This window comes from Mastigoproctus giganteus, chromosome 3 (assembly GCF_048544385.1).
Source record: "Mastigoproctus giganteus isolate SK-2022 chromosome 3, ASM4854438v1, whole genome shotgun sequence".
Taxonomy (NCBI): domain Eukaryota; kingdom Metazoa; phylum Arthropoda; class Arachnida; order Uropygi; family Thelyphonidae; genus Mastigoproctus; species Mastigoproctus giganteus.
In genome coordinates this window covers 84,246,631-84,273,638 of record NC_143577.1, presented here as the reverse complement: position 1 = coordinate 84,273,638, position 27,008 = coordinate 84,246,631, and the positions used below count along the sequence as shown (strand labels likewise).

The following is a 27,008-nucleotide window of genomic DNA, read 5'->3' as shown; positions in this document are numbered from 1 at the left end:
CAAAAGCCTTTCTAAGATCCAAGTATATAATATCAAAGTTATTCCCTGCATCCAGTTCTTTTGTGACTGCATCATAGTATCCAATCAAGTTTGTCAGGCAAGACTTCCCCTTAACAAAACCATGCTGTGTCTGAGTTATAACTGAAGTCTTGTCTAAATGATCCTGCAGTGCTTCTTTAACCAGTGCCTCCATTAATTTTCCTGGAACAGAAGTTAAGCTCACAGGTCTATAATTACTTGTGTCAGCCTTTGATCCTCCTTTGTGAATTGGGGTCACATTTGCACATTTCCAGTCTATGGGTACCTCCCCTGAGTCCAAGGAAGCTCTCATAATTATGGCTAAGGGTTTGCTTACTTCCTTTGCTGCCTCCTTTAATATAACTGGATAGATCCCATCCACCCCGGGTGCCTTTCTTGTGTTTATCTTCAACAGTTTCTCCTCCACTTTACTCTCAGTTATTTCAAGATTCTGTAGCTTACTGCTAGAGTTGAATACACCTCTGGCATTCCCCTTGCTGAATAACTCCTCATGTGTGAATGTCGATGCAAAATATTCATTTAGTTTGTTAGCTACCTGAGCAGGATCATCAACAGTTGACCCATCAATATCAAGTGGACCAATCTGATTCATCCCCTTCCTTCTAGAGTTTACATAAGTAAAGAACTCTTTGCTGTTTTTCTTTGCATCCCTTGCCAAGGATTTCTCGTAATCTGCCTTCGCCTGCCTAACCTCCTTTGTAACTTGGTTGCATATCAACTTGTATCTATCATAGGCTTCTGTGTCATGTGTTAATTTGTAAGTATCCCATGCATTTTTCTTCTCTGCCATATGCCTCATTAGTTCATCTGACATCCATTTTGGCCTAAACCTTGAACAATATTTCTTAGTTGGTATGTAAAGCCTAGTAGCTTCCAAGATAAGTTCTTTGAATGCTTCCCATTTTGAATTTGCTGTTGGTAACATCATCAGTTGGTCCCACTGTATAGAATTTAAATACTGTCTCAGTCCATCGTAGTCGCCTTTACGGAAGCAATAACCCTTCCCTTTACCCCTAATGGTAGTTACCTCTTTGAGTAAATCCCACTTCAGCACACTGTGATCACTGCCACCTAGTGGTTCATTTATCTGCAGATTCTTAATGCATGAAGAATCACTGCTGATAATCAAATCAAGAGTATTCCTCCCTCTAGTTGCCTCCCGAACATGCTGATGTAGAAAACAATCATCCAATAAATCCACAAAAGCCCTGCTAGTGTGTGAGTAACCAGCCCCCAAATTCCAGTCAATATCTGGGAAATTAAAATCTCCCATTATAAGACTCTCTGATTTACTGGCCCACTCTATTTCCCTGTACAGTTCCTTATTATACTCATCAGAGTCATTAGGCCTATAGCACACTCCTACTCTCAATTTTGATCTCCCAATGCTTATGTCACACCAAACTGACTCAACACTGCACTGTCCAGCGATGTCGACTGGCTTCACTTCCTTGGTTTTTATGTGTTCCTTAACTAATAGCATAACCCCTCCCCCCTTCCTATCCTGTCTATCCTTTCTGTAGACGTTGTACTCCGCAAACTGCATTTCTGCATCCCTTATATCTGTGTGACACAACGTCTCTGATATCCCAACAATATCTGCCTTTGATGTTTTGAGCAATACCTCAAATTCATCAAATTTATTTACTAAACTCCTAGCATTGGTGTACATGCAAGTATACCTGCACCTGTTTCTATTCTTAGCTACCCTAACACAACCCATGTGTTTACTTGTACCGCAATGGCTCCCAGCAGTCTCTGAAATACCATGCATCTTGTTTTTCAGGCTTCTGCTCATTCTAATAGAAGCAGTGCAAGAATCTCTTTCACCTCTGCCAGTGGCTACTGTGAATCTATTGGTCTTTTTCTCCCCCCAAGCTAGCAGTTTTCCGACCCACCTAACACTGCCTCGATAGCATCAGCAAATATTCTTGCACTCTTTCTATTTAAGTGTATCCCATCCCTGTAGAAGCAATCTCTCCTGTTAACAAGTACAGTCCAGGCTGAAAAAAAATTCTACCCCTTGAGCCTTGCACAATCTTTCCAGGGCCAAATTGATCGACAAGGCTCTCATCATATACTCCCTCCTATCGTGTCTGGGCAGAATTGCAGACACTTTCAAATTCAGCCCTAATTCTCGGCTTTTGTTCAACAGTGACCTGTACTTGTTAAGTAATTCTGCCGGTCTCCTACTCTTAATATCATTAGTGCCAACGTGTACAACTATATCTCCTTTTGTGCCCTTAAAAGATGATATTCGCTCTACAACATCATCAACCTTTGCCCCTGGCAGACATACCGTGGTCCTGTTCCACCTATCTTTTTTACAAAGCATGTTCCCCGTTTCCCTGACAATAGAGTCACCAACAACTACTAGTTCCTTCGGGACCAGCGCATTCTGCCTTGGGGGTTGTCTCTGTGTCACGCGATGCCCAAGTGCAAGCTCTGGCGTTGATGTGGGCAGCTGAGAGCTTGATGGGCCCCTCAATTTAGTTTCTTCGAGGGCATCCACCCTGTCCTTCAAGCTCTCATATAGGCCCACAAGAACGCCGAGTTGTTGCCTGATATCGATACACTCCTTGCATTGCGCACACACAAAGACATCCCCCTTGGCAGTATCATGTCCCGTACCCGATTGCTCTGCAAACATCAAGCAAACAGTGCATTTTATAAGGCTGTGAGTCAGAGGACAACTGCCTCCCTCATTTCTGCTCTGAGCCACAGCGCTTCCATTAGCTTGAGCCTTTTGCTTTGCTGCTCTGGTCTGAGTCATGATTCTATTAATTTATTAATTAATTATGTTATGTTATTAATTATGTTAAATATAATTAATTATATTACGTTTGTAATCTAAGTCGTTATATGTATTTATTTAAACGTACAATTTAACTCCTAACGAAGTTCAACTAACGCTATCTAGTACGGCATACAACTATCGTATCACAATGGCGGGAAAATTACGAACGGTACCGGAGTTGAAACACGTGGAAACGTGTTTTGGGGAAATGGGGAAAATAAATGGGGAAACTTTTGGGGAAAATAAATGGGGAAATGATATAAACATAAATTAGAAAATAATAATTATATGATATAAATATAATTAGAAAATAACAACTATATGACAGAAATATAAATTAGAAAATAACAACTATACGATAGAAATATAAATTAGAAAATGACAACTAAGCTGAAAAATAACATTGTTGTGGCCATCCTCTAAGGATTAAATAAACAAATATAACACATGAAATGCAAATTTACACATCGGCTGACCCAACTGACATCCTAAAAAAACCAAAATAAATCTTGACAATCAAATCACAATAAACAGAATTAACATAAATAAATCAACAAATCATAATAAATTCCATTAAGGTAAACCAAATTAGTGAAGTTAAATAAATAAATAAGCTAAAGATTCTGCTTATTAACAAAGAAAATGTAGGGTAGTCATGAGCATATAAACAAAAATGAAAGAGTGGAATAGAATAAACTTACAAATGAAAGGAGGGGGGACAAAATAAAATGTAATCCACGTCTGTATCTCCTGATGTCAGAGAGAGAGAAAGAGAGTTTGGCTAGTTGCTTCAATTTAAGGATTTGGACAAAAAATGCTCCAGTGGCAGTGCATATGGTTTTGTGATAGACTGGATCTAACTGCTGAAGTGCACTACCTTTAGACAAGAGCTTGATAAAGACAAAGTAGGTTACATCAGTCTGCATCCCTAAGCTAAGGAAAGGGTACGAAGAATGTTAAGCCCTTTGGCACATCTTTTCCTTAGCTAATGGATATATTCTAAAAAAATCAGTTCTGTCAAAGATAACCTCTAGGAATTTGGCTTCTGCTATCACTGGGTGTGATATTTTGTTCACACATCAATTCTGATTCAGGATGAATATTCTGTTTTCAAAAGAAGTGCACACAGAAAGCCTCCTGAAATGAAAATCAGAAACCATTAGTAACTGTCTAGGATGGAAGATGATTAATGGCATTTGCAATTGCCATTCAATGATCCTCATATTGCGTGAATAACAAAATATGATAAAGTCATCGATGTAGACTGCACCGTTTACATTTGGTGGAAGTCATTCTGTGATAGAATTTATTTTGATAGCAGATCCTTGTGAAGCTCCTTCCTTTTGGCAAAACACTCAAGAGAGTATGGATCCTACATGAACTTGAAATAGATGATTAGATAGGAAGTTTTTAATAAAAGCAGGGAGGACTTCCCCATGTGAATCAAAGAGATCTTTCAACAGCTTGGGCATTGCATTGGTGACAAGTAAGAATTGATGACTTTAGTAGTCCCTAGTCAGCCTCTATCCGTGAACCCTTGAAAGTGATTAAACAAACTAAGCACATAGGTTCTTCCAACCATATATGTTGATCACACATAACCACATTCCAGGCTGCTGCAATGTTTTTTATTGTATCATAGATGTTGTAGCTTTTAAAGCCATGTCATCCTTGTCTATAATTCATATCGCTTGAATGTTGAAGGTTGCTGGAGTTGTTGTTTTTGGTTTTTAGGAGCATTAGCAACGAAGGCCATATTGCTCCAGTATATGCGGTGGTCATTCCTTAACCTTTCCGCATCCTCCGTATTTGGTAGTGACGGGCTCGAACCCCGGTCTAATCAAGAAGCGTGTGCTACGCACTGCTGCTCCTTCCCACCTGGCTACGGAGGCGCCTATTGCTGGAGTCCCCTGATCCATTGGCTGTAGTACAGAGATTCAGTTTGCTGGCATAAACATAATATTGACGTTGGGATGCAATTCATCTAATTGTGCAGAATGACCAAAAGAAGTGTCAAGGATCAGCAAGCCTAAGGCTTATGCTGCACCAGCCAAAAAAAATTCCAGAATTACTCTGAGAGAGAGAGATATAAATAGAACGGAAACACCAAGAAAGAAGAGAAGAATGATGATATCCAGCTCAGGACCCTGGGTGTCCTTAGCCCACACTCACTATATGAGCCGACTTGTTAAAGAACTTCAGTTCTAGTGGACCTATCCTAATGTGATTGAGTAATGGCTTTAACTTGCAACCCTATTGAATTACAACAAAGGGGAAGAGTTTGATGATCATCAGCCCTTAAAACTTAGCAGTTTTGTTTTTATTTCTGTTCCAAAATAAGCCAGTATTATCAGCATTAAACTCTTTAACCAACAAATAACCCCCTCCGTAATCACATTAGCCAGCAGTTTTGGAAATTCCTCTACTGCTATTTTGTCAACCCGGCAGCCTCACCACTTTGCAAATTATGCAAATTTGCACAATTTAAACTGGCTGAAATGCCTATTGCTCACAACACGCCATCCCTCTTGAATCTTTGAACTCTATTTCGTCCCTCTTTGTATTCAAGTATAGGTACAGATTTTTAGCTTTTTCCTTCATTACCAGAAGACTAAACAGTATGTATCACTGATTTTGATCCTTACAAGCAATCAGCAAATGAACCAGAAGGTTTCTTGGTAATGACAGTTGTCTTCAAACGTGCACACCTTTTCATTTGCTCTTTAATTCAGTGGTGATAAATATGAGATAAAAATGAGACTGATCACAATACCAACCATACTAGGCACTGGCAAGGTGATCCGACTGAGGTGTTTAAGGCTTTAAATGGATTGAGAAAGCTCAGTGCCAATGGGATTCTTCCTTTTGTTCAGACTACACACATGAGGGGGCATAAATTCAAATTGAAGAAGTTTGGTTGAAAAATAGATGTGATTAACTACCTTGGAGGGAATGGATAGGTGAAATAAAAGGTTGTTTTTTTTATTTTTTTTTTATGTGAAAATATCTTTGGCGGCACTTACTAAATTTCAGACTAAAGTAAAACCAATTTGTCATGAGTTTTCAACACGGAAATAATGTCATTTGACGATATTTCTGGTTAAATCGACAAACCGGAAATGATAATTTGCAACACTGAAATTACATGTTGCAAAATCATGAGAGAACAGAATTCCAAGGGGACAAAAGAGGTGTCAATCAGAAGTGTTAATGATGGAAATGACATTTCTGATTTGCAACTTGATCAACGATTTTGCATGGGAATGAAGTCAAATGACATCCTTTCCAGTTTGTCAATAAAATCAACAAACTGGAAATGATTTTGCGACACGGAAATGATGTGTCCCAATATCACATGTGGACACAATTTTGTCGATTTGAAGAGCCATTCATGTGACATGACATGAACTGTGCTGCATATCGACATGTCTGTCATTTATCTGGCAAAGAGTCTCTCGTTCTCAATCTCTTTTATGTAGCCATGAAGATAATGAGATTGAGAACGAGACTCTTTGCCAGTGGCTTTCAAATACATAGGTAAAGATACAAAACTGATGTGCAAGCAAGTTCAATCCAAAAAATATATTAACAGCTGTATAGAAAACAATCTGGCCTTCCTAAGGACAATTCCAAATTTGACCTACTACTAGACTCAATGCAAGCGCGATCTATTCACTATGATGAGACAGCTCGGTAAACCTACAATGCTCTTGACTCTGAGTGACAATGAAATTGGTTGGCTGTGCTTGCTGCAGCTATTGTACAAGTTACAGAAACAGAATAAGTAAACAGAATAAACAGAATAAGGGAAAAAGAATATTAGTGAGGACGATACAAGCAACATGGGCTCCATGCATAAGGCAACATATGGAGATGCTGTAACTTGTGCGATATATTTCAAGAAGATTGTGGATGTAATTATGTACAGATTGCAGTCGAAACATTATAGCCATTTGGTCAATTTTATGTGGTCAACTTCAAGCGCATAGAATTTCAACATAGCGGTAATCCACGTGTGCACATTTGCTGTGGCTAAATAATGCTCCCAAAGATCATTTGGGTGAGAACAAAGAAGCTGCCATTGCAATGATTGACAAGGTAGTGTCTGTCTCCACTAGCGAGACTTTGGAGAGCATCAAGCTTCAAACTCACAAACATACATTCAAGAAAATAATGCCAAATAAATGACAGATGTGAGGAAGGTCTCATCGCTCGACAACGTTTGCTGTTGGGCAATGAGACTTTCCTCAATTGGAACCAATTTGCTTGTCGTCTTTAACTAAATTAGTTTCTATGTAGCTGTCATCAAAGAATGACTGATCTATTATGATTTGATACAATCGATAGAGAGGAGTGTTGACCAAATATTGAAACCACGCTTTAACCACTCGGTTTCTTACTAACCCGATCAAACAGCTGGACTTGTATATTTTCTTGCATTTTATATGCACAGATAAGGCACCTGAGATATGCATACAGACAATATGGCATTCTGGGCCAAGTGATCAATGTGCCTGTTTCAGTCAATCTCCCTTGGCAAGCGATGTTGACTGAAAGAGGTACATTGATAACCTGGCACAGAATGCCATACTGTCCATATGTGTGTCTCAGGTGCCTTAATTGCATGAATGGTAAGCAAGGATAATTGGTTGGTTGGTTGGTTGGTTGGTTGGTTGGTTGGTTGGTTGGTTGGTTGGTTTGTATTTTATTGGTGCATTAGCAACAAAGGCAACTAAGCCAGGTCATATATAAAAAATTTCAGCTTTCAGTGACCTAATTAGTTAGGTCACCCTATCAAGATATATAATACCATAGGTATAAAAAGTATAAAAGATATATTATCAAAGAAATAACAAAGGTAAATTTTAAATACAAGTAAAAAAGTTGACTGATTTTAAATAGCTAAAAACAGCAGACACATGGCCATTGTCGGATAAAATCTGATTGAGTGTATAAGGCTCAGCCAGATGACTAAAAGTGGTAAAATATAAATCACGTTCATGTCTAAAATGTGGACGCTTGGTTAAAATATGGTGAATAGTTAAAACGGTGCCACAGTTCTCGCACTTAGAAGAGTCATCTGCCCTCAGCAGAAATGCATGTGTAAGATGACTGTGTCCTATGTGGAGGCGAGTTAGAACAACTTCCTCTCTGCAGTTCCTGCACAGACTAAACTGACAGTGTTGGATTACAGGCTTTATCTGATAGAGCTTGTTTGTGACTTGTCATACCAAGGCTGTTGCCATTAGGCAGCCTGTAGTCTGTATATGGGACTAACAGGCAATAAGTGTTGTGGGGTTCTGGTGATCTCCGCAGCATCTGCCAGTTCATTTCCCCTGATCGAAATGTGGCTTGGAATCCAGCAGAAATGAATGTCGAATGAACACTCAGACAGAGAATGTAGCATCTGCTGAATCTGGGTCATGAATGGACGAGGATTACCTCATCCCCGATAAAGCCTGCAATGTCCTTAGAGAATCAGTGTACACCATACACCTTTGATACGTATGGGTTTTAATGTGGTCCAAGGCTAACTCTATAGCATACAATGCAGCTGTATATATGATGCAATCTTGGTGAACCTTCCTGGATACGGTACAACCTGGAAGATAGCAGCAGATCCAAAAGACAACTCCGACTTCGAGCTATCAGTGAAGACAGGCAAGAAGTCAGAATATTCGACTAAGTGGGCAGCATAAAATTGTTGGTAGACAGAAGATGGAGTTATGAACTTAAGCCAATTTTTAATGGAGAAGCACGTAATGGTAAGCGAGCATGGCAGGGTGGAAGTGGTTGCCTTGGTGACTGCGCAACATTGTCTACCACGATGTCGAGCTCTCTGAGCAGCTGTTGGACATGGATATCAAAAGGGCCATTGGCAGTGTGACAAGTGTAATATAGGTTTTCCTCTCGTGGCTTGAAAATGGATGTCCACTAAAGGTTGTCTGGCAGGGTTTTTAATTTAAAGGTATATTTTAAAGACAATTGCTTTCATCAGAATGACAGTGGTGGTTCAGTTGCTTCGACATATAAACTCTGGACAAGGAATGTTCTAAATGCTTCAGTAGCAATATGGATGGCTTAGTGGTGAACTGGGTCTAACCAATTAAGTATGCTGTATCTAGCTGATACGTACACTTGGGACCCATAGTCTAATTTAGATCAGACAAATGCATGATAAAGGCTGAGTAAAGTGGAGCAGTCTGCTCCCCATTTATTGGAAGAGATAGCATGTAGGAAGTCCAACCCTCTTGTGCACTTTGTCTGCAGTTGACAGATATATGGTAAAAATGTCAACTTCTTATTGAAAATGAGCCCCAAGAATTTTGCCTCTGGTGCTACTGGAATGATGTTTTGTCCGAGTTTAAGTACTGGTTCAGGGTGAAGGCTGCATTTGTGACAAAAGTGTATGCAGATGGTCTTCTGTGGCAAGTACCTAAAACCATTAGCCACTGCCCAAGAGTTGATGGGGTCAATAACATGCTGCAATTGTCTTTCAATGACCCTCATAATGCATGATTGTAAAATGATGCTGAAGTTGTCTAAAAAGAGGGCACTGTTTACGGTTGGAGGAAGTTGTTCAGTTATAGAATTAACTTTGATAGCAAAAAGCAAAACACTTAGCACTGATCCTTGTGGAACTCCCTCTTCTTGGCGAAATGCCTGGGACAGGGTGGATCCCACATGAACTTGGAAAGACCGGTCTGCAAGGAAGTTTTTTATAAAGAGGACAATGTGTCCCCTAAGGCCAAAGTTATGTATGTCTTTTAAAATTCCATATCTCCAAGCCATGTCATACGCTTTTTCCATATCAAAGAAAACAGACACCTGGTGCTTGTGTTTCAGGAAAGCATCACAAATAGATGTTTCCAAGCAGATTAAATGGTCGAGTGTTGACCTGTTCTTTCAGAAGCCACATTGTATCCTTGAAAGGAGGTCTTTAGCTTCAAAATACCACAAAAGGTGAACATTGACTATTCTTTCCAGGATTTTGCACAAGCAGCTGTCAGAGCAATAGGGTGGTAATTTTTTTGGTATTTTTGGATCCTTTCCTGGTTTCAAAAAGGCAAGGATGGTTGCCATGTGCCATGAGTCCGGAAACATCTCTTAAATATAGATTCTATTACAGAGACAGAGCAAATGATCCATGAATTCTGGTGAAAGGTATTTAATCATCTCATAATGGATGCCGTCTGGCCAAATAGCACTAGCCTTGGATAGTGAGAGTGCTGCTTTCAGCTCCCACTGTGTAAAGGGCTGACTGTAATCCTCGCAATTGTTAGAAGAAAACAGCTTCAGGTAATGTTTTTCTGATCTCTGTTTGAGCGCAAGGAACTCTGGGGTATACAATGTTTCTGAAGACACTGTAGCAAATGTCTCCCCGAGAGTATTTGCAATTGCAGTTAGGTCTGCAATTGTACATCCATTATGTTCCAGAATCGATGAAGGGTTTGAGATGTATTTGCCCTTCATTTTCTGAATTTTGTCCCAGATAGCTTTGAGATTGGCAGCCCGTGTGAGGTAAGATGCAAATCGGATCCAAGATTCCTTTCGGCTCTGACGTCTGATGTACCGTGCTTTGGCATGCGTACGTTTAAAGGCTATTAAATTATCTGTGGTGGAGTAATGATGAAACTGCGAGGAAAAATAAGCCTCTCTGTCACTAAAGCCAACTTCAGTAAATGTGATGGAATTTCTGGGTAGACAAAGCCATTCGAATTAGACAGTGCTAGAATGGTTTTGTTCTTAAGTGATCCTCTGCAGCCATTACACACACAAGGATCCTGTTGACGTCAACATTGGGAAATACAGTGCGTATCGATGGTGCATCTTTAGCAGCTGGTTTCTTTGTGTTGTTTTTGAATCACAGACAATCACAAATATAGCATACATAATAGCAATAATTTTTCATAAATCTCCTTTCTCCTTACTCTTGATGCGCTTTCTTATGTAAACAGTAGTCGGTATAAGTAAGAGGGGCTAGATCATTTAAACTCATCTGCTCCACAATTGGAGAAATGTTCCACTGTACATAATTAATACTCACATCAGGTACATTATTGTTAGATGGAGCAGCATTGCTGGTTGAAGGCACTGCTAAATCAATCTGTTTGTCTTTTACACAATTATGATAGTCTGTCATTCTCGTGCACTCATTACTACCTCCATTTTTATTTTCTTAGATTGGCTTGCTCCATATTCTTGACAACACTGCATTTCACTTCAGCATCATTGAACACAAAGGCTATAGCAGTGTGGCATTTGACTAATCAGAAATTTTTGAAAACAACATCTATAGCAGCACCTAACAGTGGAATGTAATGAAAATGCAGATTGCAACACAGATACTATACAGATAATTGAAAACACAGATACTATATACAATCATACTTCCTGCAGTTACTACTGCAGGAAGAATGATTGTGATATCATACTATTTAACAAATGGCTACATTCAAATGGGTAATTAGGCAATTGGCTTGGATTTCGCTAACCTCTTCCAAACGTTCAGTAGAGTAAATAGTGGGAGTGAGCATAAAATACAACATTGTTCATGCTAATTATTTTGCAGTGAAATATGAGGCTGATGGTGCTAATGTCACTAATGTTGGTTCAGTAGAGTAAGTATCGGTGCGAGCATAAAACGTTACATCTTTCGTAATTTTGGTTGTAGCTATTCAATTTTAAAATGGTTCCATTTTAGTCAAAGATGTTTTCACATAAAGCATCTTTCATGCATATGGGGTACACACATAATTATTTTTTTTTTGGCTGATGCTGTATATGCTTGCTTCTTGCATCATTTCCTAATCCTAATAATCCTCATGTTTGATATCCCCACAATGTCTGCATTTGATGACTTGACCAAAATTTGAAATGATGACATTTATTTACTCTGCCCCTAACACCGATGTACATGCAAGTTACATGTACCTATTCTTACTCTCAGTTACCCTAACACAGCATGTGTATTTACATCCTCAGCAGTTTTGCTGCATTCCAATAGAAACAATGCAAGAACCACTTTCATCTTTGCCTGTGCCTATTATTAATCTATTAGTCTGTGTATCCTCCTAATCTAGCAGTTTTCTGACCAACCTAATTCGGCCTCAATAATATTGCATTAGCAAATATTTTTGCAGACTTTCTATTTAAGTATCCTATCCCTATGGAAGCAGTCTCTCCTGTTAAAATGCACACACCATGATGTTATATAACATTAAGAAACAATTTTGCAAATTTAAACAAACCTCTATGGAAACTCAGCATTCAAAAGGGGGATACACCATTTGGTTCCGTTAATTTCGCTGTAAAAATGTATCTAAAGCCTTTTATATACTGAATCCACAGTATGCATAGCTTTAATTTTGTGATAGGTCCTTGAGGTTGTCACAGACATTCCCTCAGATATATCAGACTAGCTGTATTTGCTACCTGGGAGTCTAAATTGCTGATGCAACAGATATTCAGGTGACACTCAAGTCAAGTGGACCCAATTTTTGCGAAGTCCGGACGATCTATAAAAGCCAAATCCTCTGCTTGCACCTTCATGATGGTGGGACTGTTAGTAATCCTGGGTATAACCTCCATGCACAAGTACATGGTGGGTGACCACCCAAGTGTGCACCAATGTAAGCAGGGGTCGAGGTGTGGCACCCACACCACATGGAGGGGCACCTCCGTAACCAGGTGGGAAGGAGCAGCAGTGTGTAGCACACGCTTCTTGATTAGACCGGGGCCAATCACCACCAAATATGGAGGATGCGGAAAGGTCAGGGAATGACCACCGCATATCCCGGAGCAATATGGCCTTCGTTGCTAATGCCCTTAAAAACCAAATAACAAACAAACAACACAACACATGGAGGAATGCCGCCCCTCTATGTTACCAGGCAGTACTAGGTGGTAGATGACTCTCATCAACCGGTGCAATACCACCACTTTGCTTATTGGAGGCTTGAAGTGGTGGAACCCATGTTTAGTCTTTAGAGCTAAGTTCCGGTCAACCCTTCCCTATCTCTTGCATCATGCAGTATGATTGATGACTTTTGAGGTTATGATGAACATCGTGACGAGATCCAATATTCCTTACATTTTGAGGGTACAGCTCTAAAATGGTGTTTGCAGACTGTTTGTTATTTAGTTTTTAGGAGCATTAGCAGCTAAAGCCATATTGTCGGGGATATACGGTGGTCATTCCCTGACCTTTCCGCATCCTCCATATTTGGTGGTGATGTGCTCGAACCCCGGTCTAATCAAGAAGCGTGTGCTACGCACTGCTGCTCCTTCCCACTTGGCTACGGAGGCGCCGTGTTTGCAGGCCAGCCGCTACTTAGTACACCAGACCGAACCTATCGGTAACTCTCTAGGAGGCTTCCAGATCAGCTAGTGCATAATCGTGCTACCTCTACTCTGCCAGATAGTGACTGGAGGGAGTCCGAGTAGTGTGTATGTGGGGAGCATTGTCAAGGCCACGTTATGTCAAGGATCTGGGTATATTCTTACCCTATGCACGCCATATCCAAAAATTTCATTACTTCATACAGCATGTCCCAACCACTTTTTCTTATTATTGAATACACCACGAATTGTCAAACTAACAGAGAATGCTTATCTGCGAAAATATCTAAACCGCCCAAGCACTTCCTTGTTCATTTCACAAATATACATGGTGTCAATTCTAATCTCAACGATGTCCATTTCCACTTGCAGTCTGCCAAACCCCATGTACTTTTTCTGACAGAATCTCAGTAATCAGTTGATTCAACTACTGCTCATCTCAGATGTATAAATTATTCACTGTATGATTCTGTTCACCTCAAAGGTGGTCCTTGTGCATACGTCAGTTCTGATATTCCCTGTCAGAGACTTGGCAATTTGTAATCTCCTCTTCTTTGGCTTAAAATCTCTCTACCTCTCTCTATCTCTCTACATGCTTTGTAAAAAGGATAGGGAGAACAGGACCAGGGTATGTCTGCCAGGGGCAAAGGTTGATGACGTTGTAGAGCAGATATCATCTTTTAAGGGCACAAAAGGTGATATAGTTGTACACGTTGGCACTAATGATATCACGAGTAGGAGACCGGCAGAATTGCTTAACAAGCACAGGTCACTGTTGAAAAAAAGCCGTGAAATAGGGTTGAAATTGAAAGTGTCTGCAATTCTGCCCAGACACGATAGGAGGGAGTATATGATGAGAACCTTGTCGATCAATTCAGCCCTGGACAGATTGTGCAAGGCTCAAGGAGTAGACTTTTTTTTAGCCTGGACTGTACTTGTTAACAGGAGCGATTGCTTCTACAGGGATGGGATACACTTAAATAGAAAGAGTGCAAGAATATTTGCTGATGCTATCGAGGCAGTGTTAGGTGGGTCGGAAAACTGCTAGCTTGGGGGGAGACAAAGACGAATAGATTAACAGTAGCCACTGGCAGATGTGAAAGAGATTCTTGCACTGCTCCTATTGGAATGAGCAGAAGCCAGAAAAACAAGATACAGGATATTTCAGAGACTGCCGGGAGTCATTGCGGTACAAGTAAACACATGGGTTGTGTTAGGGTAGCTAAGAATAGAAATAGGTGCATGTATACTTGCGTGTACACCAATGCTAGGAGTTTAGTAAATAAATTTGATGAATTTGAGGTATTGCTCAAAACATCAAAGGCAGATATTGTTGGGATATCACAGACATCGTGTCACACAGATATAAGGAATGCAGAACTGCAATTTGGGGAGTCGTCTACAGAAAGGATAGACTGGATAGGAAGGTATGAGTGGTTATGCTATTAGTTAAGAAATGCATAAAATCCAAAGATGTGAAGCCAGTGGACATCGCTGGGCAGTGCAGTGTCGAGTCAGTTTGGTGTGACATAAGCATTGGGAGATCAAAATTGAGAGTAGGAGTGTGCTATAGGCCTAATGACTCTGATGAGTATAATAAGATACTGTACAGGGAAATAGAGTGGGCCAGTATATCAGAGAGTCTTATAATTGGAGATTTTAATTTTCCAGACATTGACTGGAATTTGGGGGCTGATCACTCATACACTAGCAAGGCTTTTGTGGATTTATTGGATGATTGTTTCTACATCAGCATGTTCGGGAGGCAACTAGAGGGAGGAATACTCTTGATTTGATTATCAGCAGTGATTCTTCATGCATTAAGAATCTGCAGATAAATGAACCACTAGGTGGCAGTGATCACAGTATGCTGAAGTGGTATTTACTCAAAGAGGTAACTACCATTAGGGGTAAAGGGAAGGGTGATTGCTTTTGCAAAGGTGACTACGATGGATTGAGACAGTATTTAAATTCTATACAGTGGGACCGATTGATGATGTTAACAACAGCAAATGCAAAATGGGAAGCATTCAAAGAACTTATCTTGGAAGCTACTAGGCTATACATACCAACTAAGAAATATTGTTCAAGGTTTAGGCCTAAATGGATGTCAGATGAACTGATGAGGCATATGGCAGAGAAGAAACATGCATGGGATACATACAAATTAACACATGACACAGAAGCCTATGATAGATACAAGTTGATCTGTAACCAAGTTACAGGTTAGGCAGGCGAAGGCAGATTACGAGAAATCTTTGGCAAGGGATGCAAAGAAAAACAGCAAAGAGTTATTTACTTATGTAAACTCTAGAAGGAAGGGGATGAATCAGATTGGTCCACTTGATATCGATGGGTCAACTGCTGACGATCCTGCTCATGCAGCTAACAAACTAAATGAATATTTTGCATCGACATTCAAACATGAGGAGTTATTTAGCGAGGGGAAAGCCAGAGGTGTATTCAACTCTAGCAGTAAGCTAGAGAATCTTGTAATAACTGAGAGTAAAGTGGAGGAGAAATTTTTGAAGATAAACACAAGAAAGGCACCTGGGGTGGAGGGGATCTATCCAGTTATATTAAAGGAAGCAGCAAAGGAAATAAGCAAACTCTAAGCCATAATTATGAGAGCTTTCTTGGACTCAGGGGAGGCACACATGGAGATGTGCATATGTGACCCCAATTCACAAAGGAGGATCAAGGGCTGACACAAGTAATTATAGACCTGTGAGTTTAACTTCTGTTCCAGGAGAATTAATGAAGGTACTAGTTAAAGAAGCACTGCAGGATCATTTAGACAAGACTTCAGCTTTAGCTCGGACACAGCATGGTTTTGTTAAGGGGAAGTTTTGCCTGACCAATTTGATTGGATACTATGATGCAGTCACAAAGGAACTGGATGCAGGGAATAACTTTGATATTATATACTTGGATCCTAGAAAGGCTTTTGATACTGTTGCACATGGAAGACTGCTGCACAAGTTGGAGCAGTGTGGCATTGGAGGCAAATTGCTTCTATGGATAAAGGGATGGTTGAGGGGGAGAACACAGAGAGTGGTAATCAATGGACACTGCTCATCGTGGACTAATGTTATTAGTGGAGTCCCTCAGGGCTCAGTGTTGGGTCCATTATTGTTTTCTGTATTCATAAATGATATTGAAGAGGGTATATATAGCTTAATGCGAAGTTTGCAGACGATACAAAGGTAGGCAGGGTTGTCAAGGACACTACTGACACTGTGCTGCTGAAACAGAATCTGGAAAGGTTGAACAGATGGGCTGAGAGGTTGCAAATGAAGTTTAACATTGACAAATGTAAAGTACTACACATGGGAAACAACAACAGAGCAACCCCAGAGCAACGTATCAACTCTGTGGTACTACACTGACAGTGGTAGAGAATGAAAGGGACTTGGGGGTGGTTGTGCAGGCAGATATGAAGTTCTCTGAGCAGTGCAGACAGGCTGCAAGAGTAGATCATGGAGTATTGTCAATGATATACAGGAATTTTTCCAGCAGGGATAAGGAGGCGATTATTCCATTGTATAAGGCAATGGTCAGGCCACACCTAGAGTACTGTATACAGGACTGGAGGCCTCATTTCAAGAAGGATGTAGAGCTGCTGGAACGAGTACAGAGAAGGGCAACAAGATTAGTGAATGGAACAAATGGGTGCTCTTACGAAGAAAGGCTTAAGTTTTGCAAATTACAGTGTCTGGAGACTAGGCACCAGCGAGGTGATCTGATAGAGGGGTATAAAGCCTTGAATGGTTTGAGCATGCTGAATGCTGATGGGATTCTTCCTCTCGCTCAGAATAATCACCTGAGAGGGCATAAATTTAAATTGAGGAAAGACAGATGTAGGATAGATGTGCGGAAATTTGCCTTTAGCCAGCGGGTGGTTGGTTGGTGGAACAGACTTCCATCCCTTGTCGTGGAAGTTGATAGCGTAAATTAGTTTAATGCTCAGCTGGACAGGTATTTTGAACGAACACAGGGGTGAAGTGGAAGTGGTTTTTTTTTTTTTTTTTGGCTGATGCTGCATAAGCTTGCTTTCTTGCATCAAATGCCTCTACTAATGCTAATGCTAATACCTCATTGTGTCAAATTCATCTGTTGTCTCTACTGTTCTCCCAACTCCACTAATCACTTGGAGCTCTTTGACTTCTTTTTGCAACTTGACTTTCTCCAATCCAACTTTCCTAACAGTGATGTAATTTTCCTTGGTGATTTTAATGTTCACAACTCCAGCTGGCTTCCGTTTTCTAGTCACACCGACCAGCAGGTCGAGATGCTGAGGCTTTTGCAATTACTAATGACCTAGCACAGATTGTTCATTTACCTACAAGAATACCGGACAATCCTAATCATACAGCCAATATAGCCTTGATCTTTTTTTCACAAGCAACCCTTCTAAGTATACGGTCGAAGTGAGAGGTTCTTTAGGCACTTCAGTTCACAACTTGGTGATTGTCTCTTCTCCAGTGGAACCTTTATCTCATGGCTATTCCTAACCTCGTTTTGTTTAGCATTACAAGAATGCAAAATGGGATAACCTGCGAGATTTCTTTTCTTCTTTTCCTTGGTCGGATCACTGTTTCAAAACTTCTGATGTCAACGTTTGCTCAGATCGTGTCAGTGAAATTGTTCTTGCAGGAATGGAATCCTTTATCCCACACTCCACTTTAAAATCTCGTCCTTTATCTAAACCTTGGTTTTCCAATAAATGTGCTAAAGCTGTTCAAGAGAAGAATGTTGCATATCGTAATTGGCTTGTTTCTAATTCTTCAGTTTCATTTTCTGCCTACACCACAGCTCGCAACAATTGTAAAGCAGTTATTAATCAGTCCAAACTAGAGTTTGAATAGGCTTAGAGTAGAAAACTTGCTTCTTGCTTCTTGTCCTAATCGTAGCCGAGCATTCTGGTCTCTTGCCAAAGCTATTGCCGCAACTTTTGCCCATCTCTGTCCAAACCAGATGGTTCTGTTGTCACTTCAGCCAAGGATAAAGCTGACCTGCTAGCATCGCATTTTTCTTCCAACTCATGTATCAATGATCTTGGTAAAATACCTCCCACCATTCCTAACACACTCCATTTAATGCCACCTGTGGTCTTCCGTCAAAAGGATGTCAGAAGGAGTTTGACGAATCTCGATACTAAGAAAGCTCCAGATTCCGATGGTATTTCTCCACTTGTTTTCAAAACCTGTGTTCCTGAACTATTCTTTGCTGCCTTTTTTCACTTTCTTATTCCAAAGGTGTTTTTGCTTCTTCTTGGAAATTTGCTCATATCCATCCAGCCAGTTCCTAAAAAGGGTGACAAATGCCTCCCATCCAATTAACGTCCTATTGCAATTACTTCTACTCTTTTTAAAGTAATGGAGAAATCAATAAACCGCCAACTGAAACTACGTAGAAACTGAAATATTACAGGTTTTTTGGGTTTGAATCATATCAAAAGAAATCTGGCCACCTTGTTCTCCTGATTTAACATGTCCAGACTTCTTTTTCTCGGAGCTATTAAAGCAGAAAGCTTATGAGACCAATCCAAAAAGGATTTAGCAGTTCAAAATGAGCTCTGAAAATATAGTCAGAAGTGTATCAATACAAATGTTTTGTCATATTGCTCACAGCATGATCAAAAGAGTGAATTTATGTATTGCTAGGAATGGAGGACACTTCCAGAATTATTTATATATTGTGTATTAACTATTCTCATAATAAACTGTAATTTCGTTGATCATTTTTGGGTTTAGTGCTTAAAATGAACACATTCTGCAACTGGATGTTGTTATTTGGTTTTTAGGAGCATTAGCAACTAAGGCCATATTGCTCCAGGGATATGCGGTGGTCATTCCCTGACTTTTCCACATCTTCCATATTTGGTGGTGGCGGGCTCGAACCCCGGTTTAATCAAGAAGTGTGTGCTATGCACTGCTGCTCCTTCCCACCTGGCTACGGAGGCACATCTGCAACTGGATAATCACCTCTTTGTTCACATTGGCAAAGTCCTCGTATATCACTGATAGAACCCTCATTGATAGAAAATCTGTTATGTCAGCTTTTTGCACTGTTCAAGGAATTTCATGTAAGACTCTACAGTTATGTCTATATCTTTTTCATTTTGCTTTATTCTAAGTTTGTTAACAAATGGTATATATTTTGGTACCAAATGGTAACTTTTGGTAATAGTATCACTGTTACCAAATAATATACCCAAATGGTGTGTTATTCTGAGGTTACTGCTACCTAAATGCAGTATCTAGTATTTATTACTATTAACTTCAATTGTCATTTTCCAGTCTGTATGCTTAGTATATCTAGATCCTCTTGATGTAGCATATCTGGATTACTGTCACTAACCGCCATGTCGCCTTTGTATCATCAGCAAACTTAGACATCATCATTAATAAATATTAAAATCAGTGAGGGTCCCAATGCCAAACCATGTAGTATTCTACTCAGCCCTTTATCCGCAGTAACTTGCACCAAATGCCACATTGCTCCATTTTATACAATTCTACATGTGGTATAGTATCAAGGGCATTACTGAAATCTTAGTATGTGATGAAAAATTATTCTTTATATTCATTTCCTTTGTGATCAACTTCACAGTAATTCATATAACTAGTGAGGATTGCACTCTGATTAGAGTGCAGTTCTTCTAAATTGACTGAGGATGGTTTGCCGATTCTCTTATAGATTCTTTATCATTACTAAAGAAATTACGCTGAGTATATGAAACAGAAAACAGTGCAAAGGAAATTGCCTTAAATAAAAGTATATATATAATATATATATATATATATAAAAAATATCGGTAATATTTTCAGTACTTACCAAGTCCAATACCTTGAATAAAACCATATTTTTTTTCTACTGTTATTAATTCTGAGGTTGGTATTATAGTATCAATCTGTTATGAATAAAAAAAAAACAAAAACTAATAATAAGTATATAATTTTAATTAAAAAAAAAATAAGACAAAAAAAAGAAAAAATCAATTAGATCACTACTATTTTTTCCCAAATAGAAAAAAAAAAAAAAAGGAAACAGTTTGCAGTGTTAATACCTATTTTTTTTTTGGCTTGGCTGCTTAGATAGAATGCATGATAGTAAAGAGTGCATCACAAAAATAAAAGTTGCATATAATTTTGTGAGAAACCATGCAGAAGCATACTAAAATTTCTCTGTGGAGCAGTTTACATGGGGCAAGGGTATAACTTCATAATTGGCAACTTTTACCACTTTGCAAATTTCACTGTTTGCCTGGTAACATCAAAATTAATTACGGGGGCATCACTGGACTTGGGAGAGATTCCTTCAGATTGAAGGTACCAATGAATTACCAATACATAAAGATGATTCTAAATATAGAAGTGGGTAACTACAAACTAGTGAGAAACTTCACAGTGGCAGGAAAAATCATGCAGGTAAAGTTCAAGATTGCAATACAGAAATGTCTGGATAGAAATGGAATTCTGAAGGAAACACAGAATTATTTTGTAAATGGAAAATCATTTTTAACTAATGCAGTTAGATATTCTGACAGTCACTCATGTGCTGGATGTAGGAAATAATTTCAAGATAAATTTAGATTTTAGTCAGTCCTGCATAAGATGATACTTTATAACCTGGAATGTGTTAGAAAAATATGGGTATGGTCCTTAGATGGATCACAGAGTGGGCAAAACATGAAAGCAGAGGGTTGTGATAAGTGATTATTTTTCAGATTGGTCTAATGATACACGTGGCATTCTACAGGGATCACTTCTGGGACCACTGGTTTTTTTTTTTTTTTTTTATTTTGATTTTCATAAAGGATATCGACAAAGGGAATGATGACATGATGTCAAAATTTGCAGATGATGACAAGATTAGTAGAGAGTAGTTAATGATCAATGCTAGGCCCTTCAGGGCAACTTGGATAGGCTTCATGGATGGTCTGAAAAGTGGCAGCTATATTTTAATGCAGAAAAATGCAAGGTTACACTTGGTGAATACCAACCCAAAAGATCTTATACACTTATGAGGGATTGAATTAAAAATGGTAGAGGAAGAGGGTAATTTGGGATTATGATAGACAAAAAGTTCTCTATCAAGGATGGCTCATAGTGCCCTATCAGTGATTTATCAAACATTTTTTTCTTGTGAAGTAATAATCCAGCTCTCTAAATTAATTGTGAGAAAGCACTTGGAGTACTCTGTTCAAGTAAGGGGACTGCACATAAAAAAAAGAGATTCGAGCTTTTTGAAAGAATCCAAAGACAGTCTTACACTTGGGGAATAGCAACCCCAAAATAATTAATACACTTTGTGGAGCTGAATTAAAAACAGGAGAGCAAGAACGAAATCTGGGAGTTATGATAAAGGCTGATATGATGTTATCATTATTATTATTAGCTATATGGTGCAAGGAAGCCTGAGGCTTATGCTCCACCAGCCAAAAGAAAAAAAAAATTCCGAGTTACCTATTACCCTGAGAGAGAGAGAGAGAGAGAGAGAGAGAGAGAGAGAGAGAGAGAGAGAGTCAAAAGGGTATCACCAAGAAAGAGAAGAATGATGATATCCAGCTCAGGACCCTAGGTGTGCCAAGCCCGAGGTGTTCTCTGAGCAGTGTGGACAGGAAAGCATATGATGTCCTATCAATCCTTTCAGGAAAGCACATGATTTCCTATCCCTGTAGAGATAGGGAGGATATTAGCATTAGTAAAGGCTTCTGATGCAAGAAAGCAAGCTTATGCAGCATCAGTCAGAAAAAAAAAAACAAAAAAAACTTCCACTTCATCCCTCCGTTCGTTCGAAATACCTGTCCAGCTGAACCTTATATTTATTTAGGCTATCAACTTCCACAACAAGGGATGGAAGTCTGTTTCACCAACCAACTACCCACTGGCTAAAGGCAAATTTCCTCACATCTATCCTACATCTGTCTTTCCTCAATTTAAATTTATGCCCTCTCAAGTGATTATTCTGAGCAAGAGGCAGAATCTCATCAGCATTGAGCATGCTCAAACCATTCAAGGCTTTATACACCTCTACAGATCACCTCGTCGGTGCCTACTCTCCAGACACTGTAATTTGCAAAACTTAAGCCTTTCTTCGTAAGAGCACCCCTTTGTTCCATTCACTAATCTTGTTGCCCTTCTCTGTACTCGTTCCAGCAGCTCTACATCTTTCTTGAAATGAGGCCTCCAGTCCTGTATACAATACTCTAGGTGTGGCCTGACCATTGCCTTATACAAGGGAATAATCACCTCCTTATCCCTGCTAGAAAAATTCCTATATATCATTGACAATACACCATGAAATACTCTTGCAGCCCTTCTGTACTGCTCAGAGAACTTCATATCTGCCTGCACAATCACCCCCAGGTCCCTTTCATCCTCCACCACTGTCAGTGTAGTACCACAGGGTTGATACGTTGCTCTGGAGTTGCTGTTTCCCATATGTAGTATTTTACATTTGTCAATGTGAAATTTCATTTGCCACCTCTCAGCCCATCTGCTAAACCTTTCCAGATCCCGTTGCAGCAGCATAGTGTCAGTAGTGTCCTTGACAACACTGCCAACCTTCGTATCGTCTGCAAACTTACACATAAAGCTTGATATACCATTATCAATATCATTTATAAATACAGAAAACAATAATGGACCCAACACTGAACCCTGAAGGACTCCACTGATAACATTAGTCCACAATGAGCACTGTCCATTGTTTACCACTCTCTGTCTTCTCTCCCTCAAACACCCCTATATCCATAGCAGCAATTTGCTTCCAATGCCACACTGCTCCAATTTGTGCAGCAGTCTTCCATGTGCAACAGTATCAAAAGCCTTTCTAAGATCCAAGTATATAATATGAAAGTTATTCCCTGCATCCATTTCTTCTGTGACTGCACCATAGTATCCAATCAAATTGGTGAGGCAAGACTTCCCCTTAACAAAACCATGCTGTGTCTGAGCTATAACTGAAGTCTTGACTAGATGATCATGCAGTGCTTCTTTAACTAGTGCCTCCATTAATTTTCCTGGAAAATTAATTCCAGGAAAGCCTTTGATCCTCCTTTTGGAATTGGGGTCACATTTGCACATCTCCAGTCTGTAGGTACCTCCCCTGAGTCCAAGGAAGCTTTCATAATTATGGCTAAGGGTTTGCTTACTTCAATTGCTGCCTCCTTTAATATAACTGGATAGATCCCATCCACCCCAGGTGCCTTTCGTGTTCATCTTCAACAATTTCTCCTCCACTTTACTCTCAGTTATTACAAGACTCTTTTGCTTACTGCCAGAGTTGAATACACCTCTGGTATTTAACTTGCTTAATAACTCCTCATGTGGGAATGTCGATGCAAAATATTCATTTAGTTTGTTAGCTACCTGAGCAGGATTATCAACAGTTGACCCATTGATATCAAGTGGACCAATCTGATTCATCCCCTTCTTTCTAGAGTTTACATAAGTAAAGAACTCTTTGCTGTTTTTCTCTGCATCCCTTGCGAAAGATTCCTCGTAATCTGCCTTCGCCTGCCTAACCTCCTTTGTAACTTGGTTACAGATCAACTTGTATTTATCATAGACTTCTGTGTCACGTGTTAATTTGTATGTATCCCATGCATTTTTCTTCTCTGCAATGTGCCTGATTAGTTTATCTGACATCCATTTAGGCCTAAACCTTGAACAATATTTCTTAGTTGGTATGTAAAGCCTAGTAACTTCCAAGATAAGTTCTTTGAATGTTTCCCATTTGGAATTTGCTGTTGGTAATGTCATAAGTTGGTCTCACTGTATAGAATTTCTATACTGTCTCAGTCCATCGTAGTCGCCTTTACGAAAGCAATAACCCTTCTCTTCACCCATAATGGTAGTTACCTCTTTGAGTAAATCCCACTTCGCCACACTGTGATCACTGCCACCTAGTGGTTCCTCCATCTGCAGATTCTTAATGCATGAAGAATCACTACCGATAATCAAATCAAGAGTATTACTTCCTCCAGTTGCCTCCCGAACATGCTGATGTAGAAAACAATCATCCAATAAATCCACAAATGCCTTGCTAGTGTGTGAGTGACCAGCCCCAATATTCCAGTCAATATCTGGGAAATTAAAATCCCCCATTATAAGACTCTCTGATTTACTGGCCCACTCTATTTCCCTGTACAGTTTCTTATTATACTCATCAGAGTCATTAGGCCTATAGCACACTCCTACTCTCAATTTTGATCTCCCAATGCTTGTGTCACACCAAACTGACTCGACACTGCACTGCCCAGCGATGTCGACTGGCTTCACTTCCTTGGATTTTATGTGTTTCATCACTAATAGCATAACCCCTCCTCCCTTCCTATCCTTTCTGTAGAAGTTGTACTAGGCCCCTCCGTAGCCAGGTGGGAAGGAGCAGCAGTGTATAACACATGCTTCTTGATTAAACCGGGGTTCGAGCTCGTCACCACCAAATACAGAGGATGCGGAAAGGTCAGGAAATGACCACCGCATATTCTCTGAGCAATATGGCCTTAGTTGCTAATGCTCCAAAAAAACAAATAACAAACAGAAGTTGTACTCCACAAATTCCAGTTCTGCATTCCTTATATCTGTGTCGTCTCTGATATCCCAACAATATCTGGCTTTGACGATTTGGGCAATACCTCAAATTCATCAAATTTATTTACCAAACTCCTAGCATTGGTGTACACGCAAGTATACATGCACCTGTTCTTTTTCTTAGATATCCTAACGCAACCCATGTGTTTACTTGTACTGCTATAACTCCCGGCAGTCTCTGAAATATCCTGCATCTTATTTTTCAGGCTTCTGTTCATTCCAATAGAAGCAGTGCAAGAATCTCTTTCACCTCTGCCAGTGGCTACTGTTAATCTATTAGTCTTTGTCTCCCCCGAAGTTAGCAGTTTTCCGACCCACCTAACACTGCCTCGATAGCATCAGCAAATATTCTTGCATTCTTTCTATTTAAGTGTATCCCATCCCTGTAGAAGCAGACTCTCCTGTTAACAAGTACAGTCCAGGCTGAAAAAAAATTCTACCCCTTGAGCCTTACACAATCTTTCCAGGGCCGAATTGACTGACAAGGCTCTCATAATATACTCTTCCTATCTTATCTGGGCAGAATTGCAGACACTTTTAATTTCAATCCTACATCCGACTTTTTTTCAACAGTGACCTGTACTTGTTTAGTAATTCTGCCGGTCTCCTACTCTTAATATCATTAGTGCCAACGTGTAAAACTATATCACCTTCTGTGCCCTTAAAAGATGATATCCACTCTACAACATCATCAATCTTTGTCCCTGGCAGACATACCCTGGTCCTGTTCCACCTATCCTTTTTACATAGCATGTTCCCCGTTTCCCTGACAATAGAGTCACCAACAGTCATGCACCCGTCTGCACTGCTCAGAGAACTTCATATCTACCTGCACAATTACACCCAGGTCCTTTTCATTCTCTTCCACTGTCAGTGTAGTACCACAGAGTTGATACATTGCTCTCGGATTGCAATTTTTCATATGTAGTACTTTACATTTGTCAATGTTAAACTGCATTTCCCACCTCTCAGCCCATCTGCTCAACCTTTCCATATCCTCTTGCAGCAGCATAACATCAGTAGTGTCCTTAACAACCCTGGCAACTTTTGTATCGTCTGCAAACGTGAACATTAAGCTTGATATACGAAGAACCTGAACAATGAGGGCCTCCGCTAATAACATTAGTCCACAATGAACAGTGTCCATTGATTACCACTCTCTGTCTTTTCCCTCTCAATCACCCCTTTTTCCGTAGCAGCAATTTTCCTCTAATGCCACACTGCTCCAATTTGTGCAGCAGTCTTCCATGTGCAACATTATCAAAAGCCTTTCTAAGATCCAAGTATATAATATCAAAGTTATTCTCTGCATCCAGCTCTTTTGTGACTGCATCATAGTATCCAATCAAATTGGTCAGGCAAGACTTCCCCTTAGCAAAACCATGATGTGTCCGAACTATAACGGAAGTATTGTATAGATGATCCTGCAGTGCTTCTTTAAACAGTGCCTCCATTAATTTTCCTGGAACAGATGTTAATCTCACAGGTCTATAATTACTTGTGTCAGCCTTTGATCCTCCTTTGTGAATTGGGGTCACATTTGCACATCTCCAGTCTATGGGTACCTCCCCTGAGTCCAGGAAGCTCTCATAATTATGGCTATGGGTTTGCTTACTTCCTTTGCTGCCTCCTTTAATATAACTGGATAGATTCCATTCACCCCCAGGTGCCTTTCTTGTGTTTATCTTCAACAATTTCTCCTCCACTTTACTCTCAGTTATTACAAGATTATCTAGCTTACTGCCAGAGTTGAACACACCTCTGGATTTCTCCTCGCTGAATAACTCCTCGTGTGTGAATGTCGATGCAAAATATTTATTTAGTTTGTTAGCTACCTGAGCAAGATCATCAACAGTTGAACCATCGATGCCAAGTGGACCAATCTGATTCATCCCCTTCCTTCTAGAGTTTACATAAGTAAAGAACTCTTTGCTGTTTTTCTTTGCATCCCTTGCCAAAGATTTCTCTTAATCTGCCTTCGCCTGCCTAACCTCCTTCGTAACTTGGTTACAGATCAACTTATATTTATCATAGGTTTCTGTCTAACATGTTAATTTATATGTATCCCATGCATTTTTCTTCTCTGCCATATATCTCATTAGTTCATATGACATCCACATAGGCCTAAACCTTGAACAATATTTCTTAGTTGGTATGTAAAGCCTAGTAGCTTCCAAGATAAGTTCTTTGAATGTTTCCCATTTTGAATTTGCTGTTGGTAACATCGT

The 27,008-nt window shown here is 39.7% G+C and overlaps 1 protein-coding gene across 1 annotated transcript in view; it reads right to left on the bottom strand.

The window, feature by feature from the left end:
• The window catches only part of LOC150088120 (uncharacterized), a 1,786,788-nt gene that overhangs the window by 487,966 nt on the left and 1,271,814 nt on the right, over nucleotides 1-27,008 (bottom strand). Inside the window, exon 29 of the mRNA XM_090370030.1 lies at nucleotides 20,018-20,093. Within this exon, the coding sequence (XP_090226156.1) occupies nucleotides 20,018-20,093 (76 nt within the window). The remainder of the gene's footprint in view (nucleotides 1-20,017; nucleotides 20,094-27,008) is intronic.